This window comes from Mirounga leonina, unplaced genomic scaffold, assembly GCF_011800145.1.
Source record: "Mirounga leonina isolate KUSES-001 unplaced genomic scaffold, KU_Mleo_1.0 Mir_114, whole genome shotgun sequence".
In the NCBI taxonomy this organism is placed as follows: Eukaryota; Metazoa; Chordata; class Mammalia; order Carnivora; family Phocidae; genus Mirounga; species Mirounga leonina.
The window spans coordinates 54,124,151-54,131,638 of record NW_023270265.1 but is presented as its reverse complement, the minus strand read 5'-3'; the positions used below and the strand labels follow the sequence as shown (position 1 = coordinate 54,131,638).

General features: G+C 50.3%; 1 protein-coding gene across 1 annotated transcript in view; it reads right to left on the bottom strand.

Moving 5' to 3' along the window:
- Positions 1 to 1,009: 1,009 nt before the first annotated feature.
- Positions 1,010 to 7,488, bottom strand: part of LOC117998120 (cytochrome P450 2E1) — a 10,626-nt gene continuing 4,147 nt past the window's right edge. The window contains exons 3-9 of the mRNA XM_034986732.1: positions 6,324 to 6,473; positions 5,877 to 6,037; positions 5,293 to 5,469; positions 4,650 to 4,791; positions 2,753 to 2,940; positions 2,181 to 2,322; positions 1,010 to 1,427 (exon numbers count right to left, since the gene is read on the bottom strand). Coding sequence (XP_034842623.1) covers positions 1,240 to 1,427; positions 2,181 to 2,322; positions 2,753 to 2,940; positions 4,650 to 4,791; positions 5,293 to 5,469; positions 5,877 to 6,037; positions 6,324 to 6,473 — 1,148 coding nt within the window. The 3' untranslated portion in view covers positions 1,010 to 1,239. The remainder of the gene's footprint in view (positions 1,428 to 2,180; positions 2,323 to 2,752; positions 2,941 to 4,649; positions 4,792 to 5,292; positions 5,470 to 5,876; positions 6,038 to 6,323; positions 6,474 to 7,488) is intronic.

Below are 7,488 nucleotides of genomic sequence, written 5' to 3'. Positions count from 1 at the left end.
GAAGGTAGCGGGAGGGGAAGAATGAAGTGGGGGAAATCGGAGGGGTAGACGAACCATGAGAGACGATGGAACTCTGAAAAACAAACAGGGTTCTAGAGGGGAGGGGGGTGGGAGGATGGGTTAGCCTGGTGGTGTGTACTGAGGAGGGCACATTCTGCATGGAGCACTGGGTGTTATGTACAAACAATGAATCATGGAACACTTCATCTAAAACTAATGATGTAATGTGTGGGGATTAACACAAGAATAAAAAAAAAGAAATAAGTCAAACAGAGAAAGACAATTATCATATGGTTTCACTTATTTGTGGAACATAAGGAATAGCATGGAGGACATTAAAAGAAGGAAGGGAAAAATGAAGGGGGGGAATCAGAGGTGGAGACAAACCATGAAAGACTATGGACTCTGAGAAACAAACTGAGGGTTTTAGAGGGGGGTGGGGGATGGGTAAGCATGGTGATGGGTCGTAAGGAGGGCACGTATTGCAATGAGCACTGGGTGTTATACGCAAACAATTCATCATGGATCACTACATCAAAAACTAATGAGGGTGCCTGGGTGGCTCAGATGGTTAAGCGTCTGCCTTCGGCTCAGTTCATGATCCCAGGGTCCTGGGATCAAGCCCCACATCGTGCTCCTGGCTCAGCGGAGAGCCTGCTTCTCCCTCTCCCTCTGCCTCTGCCTCTCTCCCTGCTCATGCTCTTTCTCTCTCTCTGTATCTATGTGTCTCAAATGAATAAATAAAATCTTTAAAAAAAAAAAAAACTAATGTACTATATGGTGACTAACATAACATAATAAAAATAAATAAATAAATACAGAAATTCAAAAAAAACCCCAAAGGTATATTATTTTTCCCCTTTTCCAAACTACAAAACAGCATTTGTATTCTCTTTTGTGAATCATGGTGACTGGGTACTTCTACTTTCCTGGAAGAGGTGCGTTTACATTACTATAGTCTCACTCACCCTTGATCCAGGCACCCCAACATAGACTCAAGTAGGTCATAGTTTGTTTCAATTTGTTTAATTAGTTTTACACAATCTTTTTTGGACTTTGCTGTCAAATTTCATCTGATGTACATAACTCTAGAAAGCAGCACCTCTAGCCCAATTTCTTCCCTGAGTACTTTCACTGAGACTGTGCAAGGAGGGTCTTCCTGGAGGCACCAAGGGGACATGGGGGGAGCAGGAAAACTCCAGGTTTGCATCGAAGAGCCTGGGGATGGGGCGGGACTCTTCAGCCCGAGCGGGGAATGACACAGAGTTTGTAATGGGGTGGGATCTTGGCAAACCCGATTAGGATGGGACTGAGGTCAATATCCTTGGGGTCAACAAGAGACTTCAGGTTAAAGTGCTGCAGAACAGCGGACAAGAACAGGAACAATTCCATGCGAGCCAGGCCTTCTCCAACACACACCCGCTTTCCTGGAAATGACAGTAGTTCTGCTGAGACTCTGAGGCAGCTTCAGGACACAGCAGCACAGGTAAGGAAGCAGAGGGGGCTGTGGGTAAACTGTCACCCTAAAGCGGAACGGACCCCTCTCTGCCCCTTGGAAGGAAGCACATAACACCTTTCAGTATAAGAATATCCATGATAGACACATTCAGGGACCAGCCTTCATATGGCTCCTGTCGCCAGGACTCAGCAGCATAAACCTATGTGGGGTTGGGAGAGCGATCTCTGCCCATTGCTCGCCCTGACATCTTTCAGGAAAGAAGTAGGGCCACAGCCAGAAGCCAGTGCTCTAACCTTGAGTGTTATTGAGTTGGTTACATACTTCCCTCCCACCAGCCACTGAGGGAAGGCCCTGGAGGAGACCAAGGGCCTGAGAGAGGGCACTGGGACACAGCCTAGGGAAGGCCAGATGGTTCCATGAGTCCAGGTAACCAAATGTTAGGTTTTGTTTATTAAATCTTGTTTAAAATTATGGAGAATTATGGAATGCAGTTTTGAAAGATTTTCACTAAGTCCTATTAAATAGAGTTTTAGCACTGGATGAAGAGAAGTATCTGCTATGAAGTAAGAATAATTCATCTCATTCCCAGGACCTCAGGTAAGAAGCTGTCATTTAACCTCTATGAACAGGGGAGAACACACTTGGGTCCCCCATACAGGTGCTTGACCATGGAATTGGGGAGAGTTCCCTAGGGAAGGCCCTACATCTTCACTCTTCTTACCTGCGGAAAATGCCTTGAAATAGTCACTATATTTGAACTTTCCATTTTCATTCAGAAAGTGCTCTGGCTTAAATTTCTCTGGATCAGGAAATTCTTGGTTGTCAAACAAGACGGAGTCCAGTGTTGGAATTACAACAGTGCCCTAGAAGGAAAAAGGCCTGTGTCGGTCAAATTAACAAAACATGAGCTTTCCACTGGGACGCCCAGTGGGGGAAGTCGTTTGCTTAAGGACTAGACGGCAAAGAAGTCAGGGGTCAGGTCTAAATGGTGACAAGAGCTCTAATCTCATCAGAAGAGGAGCTCACAGGCTAGATGTTACTGTTGTTGGTTTCTGAGGTTGGGAAGTACCACAAACCCCAGGCACTGGCCCAGAGGTCCCCTTCCAGATTTTCTCCATTCCGTGGTCACCAGGTCCATGTGAGGACTACTGGGGAAGCAGCACTCTGTGGGGCAGAATGCAGGCCTTCCCCCACCATTCAGCCAAATCTGCCAAAGGATCCTGCCTTTTGGTGGGTTAGCTGATGGGCTGGCAGGGTGGTGCTCATGGTGTGCACTCCAGGCTCACAACTGACCTTGGGGATGACATATCCCCTGAACACCGTGTCCTGGTTTGCTTCATGGGGCAGGTTGGAGGGCAGGAGGTCGATGAATCGCTGAATCTCATGCACCACGGCATCCATGTAGGGCATCTCTACCCTGTCCTTGATGGCAGGGATTCGGCTTGGCCCAATCACCCTGTCAATTTCTTCATGAAGTTTCTCTGCCAAGATATGAATAGAATAGATCAATGCCAGGCTGGCTCAGCACCCAACCACCCCTCTGCCCAGCAGATGCTTATGGAGCACTCTCAGCAGTGCTTTGGGGTGTCCTGGATACTTTGGATCCACAAATGCCAATGAGAGCCACACTCTGCGAGGCTATTTAAGTCTCTAGCATGTGTTAGCCTCCAGCTGATCATAACTGATCCAGTTCTTGACATTACACCAGGAGTAGTGCTAGCTTCATGAAACAAGTGGGGAGTCGTGTTCTGCCTTCTGCCGGGGCCTGACTCTCACACGTAAAATAAAATAAATATAAAATAAAATAAATAAATACAGAAATTCGATTATTGCAAACAGGTTGCCGAATCAGCAACCAGCCTGGGGTCATAATTAAGACAGAGATTTCCCTCCAGCTGAAATTTCTAAGAACCTTTTGTTATTCTCTACTCCTGGTGCACACTCAGACAATTATCATATGGTTTCACTTATTTGTGGAACATAAGGAATAGCATGGAGGACATTAAAAGAAGGAAGGGGAAAATGAAGGGGGGGAATCAGAGGTGGAGACAAACCATGAAAGACTATGGACTCTGAGAAACAAACTGAGGGTTTTAGAGGGGGGTGGGGGATGGGTAAGCATGGCAACCCATTGTAACAAAATTGTGTACCATGTGGTTCCCAGGTAAAAATGTAAAACACACCCAGTATGGCTGGTATGCTGATACTGAACAAACATTAAATGTATGAAGCCAAGCACAGAGATGACACACACAGTCCTGGGACAAGTCTGGGGGCGCAGGCACAGGTCCCAAGGAGGGGCTTCGGCAACCTGTTTTCAAGAGCCCTGAAGCAGATACTGCAAAGGCTAACACATGTTACATTTGGCAATGGTGTAAGGGTGTCAGTCACATTTATTTTCTTTTTCTCTATATTGGAGATTACTTATCATTAATCATGTAAAACAGTTTTTCAGTCTAGTTCCCCCAGTACAGACTGGTCAGAAGTTCTCTCAGATCTGTGAAAGGCTTTGCTCCAGAGACTTTTGGCTCCTTCACCCCTCATCCTTCTATGAGACAGAAAATGCAATGGCTTTGGGGTCAGATCTGATCTTGAACAGGTGACATTCCACATCCCTGGGGGAAATTACCTCATATCCTAAAACAGCTGCCCTTAAGAGCACAGTGTATTTCAGTGCTCATGCTGTGCCTGGCACATAGCAGGAGCCAAATTATCATTAGCAGCAACAGCAAGCATGCCTCAGGGTGATGGGGCTCCCTGGAGCAGGGCCCAGGGGCCTGGCCGCTAGCCATGAGGACACCCTCACCCTATCCTGCCCTCTCTTTCTCCCTGCTCTGCCTAGCAAGCCAGGTCTCGTTCAGGGGCAAGGTAGATGTTATTTTCACCGTCATAAGTAGGTTATATTGTGGAGCAGAATGCAGATGACATTGCATTTCTCCACGCTGGTACTGGCTCTTCTGTTCTGAAATCAGGTGTGAGTCAGTGGGGTGTGAGGAATTGATGTTCAAGAGTGCCAGGCACCCATCATATACAAGAACACGTCCACTGAATTCATGCAGTGATCCCCATGTCACTGCCATGAGGATTAACAAGCAATGCCAATTTCCATTTTGCAGACAGAAAGCTTCACCCTAAATGCTCCAGCCTGACAATCCATGGCCCCAGAATCCTTGCCTGCTATTTGGCATACCTTCGATCTCTGGGTATTTCATGAGAATCAGGAGCCCGTATCTCAGAGTGGTGCTGGTGGTCTCTGTACCCGCAAAGAACAGGTCAGCCACGGTCACAGCAATGTTGTCCGAGGTGCACCAAGGCTCTGCACCGTATCTTTCCTGCAGATATTAGAGGCAGACACGGACTCCATAAGAAGACGTCTTCAGGTGGATGAGAGACCTCTGTCCTCCTCAGCCTCAAAAGAACCTGACAGCTCAGCCAGCTCCACAGGGAGAGGGCAGGTGTGCATGAGGGTATCCCCTGGAGACATGATCGTCTCCATGGCACAGTTAGGGAAACCAAGGCTCCCAGAAAACTGACTACAGGCCCACGCACCTGGCCCCACAGCCACTGAGGTCTTCTCCAAGAAAGCCGTCTTGCTGGCCACACCATGGACGGTGTGTGTTGCTTGAGTTCTGCCAGGCAGGCTGGCTGTGTCCCCACACCTCTAGGAGCAGGTGTGATGATCATGTGAAGCCAGTGTGAGGTCGGACCAGGAGCATCAGAGCATGCCCGTGTGGGCCCAGCAGTGTCACAGTGTCAGTCTGAAGCATGCACATGCATGCCCCCACCCCACCAGCAAACACATGGAGTCCATGGAGCCAGGGTCTGCACGGTACCTTCTGCAACTCCAGGAGCAGGCAGTCAGTGAAGTCCCGGGGGCAGTTGGGGTCCAGCGACTCCTGATGCTCCTTCACTCTTTCTGAAGTGTAATCTTTTATTTCAGACACATTTTTAAATACTTTTCGATGGCTTCCAGGCAGGTACTGCAGATAGCTTGGGAAAACGTTATAAAGCTAGAAAGAGAGAGAGAGGGAATTTCTATTTTTTTTTCCAGATGCAACATGGTTTTGTGTACTGGACTAATTATTTTCTCCAACTTGAATTTATGGACATCATATTGTATTATTTAGAACATTTTGGCTCACAGTATCTTTTTGGCACCTCGTTGTGGGGTGTGTGAGGTCACGTGTTAGTGGGGTCCTGTTTCAAAGGGTAAAACGGCCTCCTGTGGTCAGCAAGGGAAACATCGGGCCCCATGGATGTCTCCAGAAGCAACATCCAGGCTATCAAGTTGCACAAGCCCTGGCTGTTCTCTGGCTTTTGAGGGCCTGTCTGCCTGTCTCCCAGTTCCTGTCCTTGTCCTTTTCCTAACCTCAGTGGAGCAACCACGGGTAGGTGCAAACTAGGGGGGGGGCCTCACTTGGAGCCAGCGTGTGCTGAGCAGGTAGAAGTTCTCATTGAAGAGCCTCTGTATCCTCAGACCCGTCTCATCCCTGTAGTCAAAGTGCTTGCGGAAGAGGATGTCAGCGATGACGTTGAAGGGGGCAAAGCCCAGGAGAAAGGTGGGGTCGAAGGGCTGGCCTGGAAGACAGGGGAGTGGTCAGGGCAGCTCCCAGCCACTAACACTTTCCAGCGCCTGTGAGCCATCATCCTAAGCACCCCCATAATTCTACGAGGCTTGTGGGAGCCTACTGGGGGTCCCTGTACTTTCCAGTTATTCCGGATGAACACACTGGACATGGAGAGGACCCTGCGATGCAGACAGTGTCTGTGGATTAAGGCAACCCTCTCGGTGCCAGCTGGGACTCATGGGTCCACCAGGGCTGCCCCCAGGCTGAGTGTGCAAGGACCTGGCGGCCACACGCACCCTGGGTGCCCCTGAGCGCCTCCAGCAGGAAGGGGATCTCCCTCTGGATCCGTTCCTCATTGCCACGCTTCCCCATGCCATAGTCCCGGAGCGTGGTCAGGGAGAGCCGCCGGGTGTCCTTCCAGCCTGGTCCGTTGTTGAAAGTAATCCCTAGGGAAGAGGGGACAGCAGAGGAGTTACTGCGGACCCCCTGGGGCAGTGTGACAAGGCGAGGGGCTCCAAGCAGGAGGGACCCAAGTGGCAAACTGTCCAGCCTGGGCACCCAAGCACTGGGGCTACCTGGTGTCCGGAAGCTTGACTGGTACCCCTGAGGCTGGCTTTCCACCTGACATTTCACCTCCCCCAGTGTTCTTCACACCATCAGTTTACTGTCTTTTTCCACTTTGCCCGGAGTCTTCCCACGTGAAACAAAATCACAGCTGCCCACCAAGAGAAAGCCCCCAACCCCTTTCCCAGAAGCTCTCCTATTTCCACTGGTTTCTAACCTCCACACTACAAATAAAAAAGTGTCCTTACTAAAACCTGAGCTGTCACTCGGCTCCCAGACTCTGCCAACCGTCGGATTTGGGAAGACCTCATGGACATCCCTCTTGGAGGTACAAGCAGAGGTCTGAGGAAGGCTGAGGCATGGCATATTCTAAAAGGAAGTCTGGTGGGCCTGACAGGTACCAGAGGTGTCACATGAGGGGGGGAGGGGGGACCGAGAGATGTGAGATGAGGGGAGAGGAGGGACCAGGAAGTGTGAGATGAGCGGGGAGGAGGGACTGGGAGGTGTGAGATGAGGGGGGAGGAGGAACGCGGAGGTGTGAGATGAGGGGGGAGGAGGGACTGGGAAGTGTGAGATGAGGCCAGGGAGGAGGGACCCGGAGGTATGAGATGAGGTGCAGAAGAGGGACCTGTATGTGTGAGATGGGGGGGAGGGACCGGGAGGTGTGAGATTGGGGGGAGGAGGGACCGGGAGGTGTAATATGAGGGGGGAGGAGGGACCGGGAGGTGTGAGATGAGGTGCGGAAGAGGGACCGGAGGTGTGAGATGGGGGGGGAGGGGGTATTGGGAGTTGTGAGATGAGGCGGGTAAGAGGGACGGGATGTGTGAGATGAGACGGGAGGTGTGAGATGAGGGGAGGGGGAGGGACCGGGAGGTGTGAGATGGGGGGAGGGGGGAT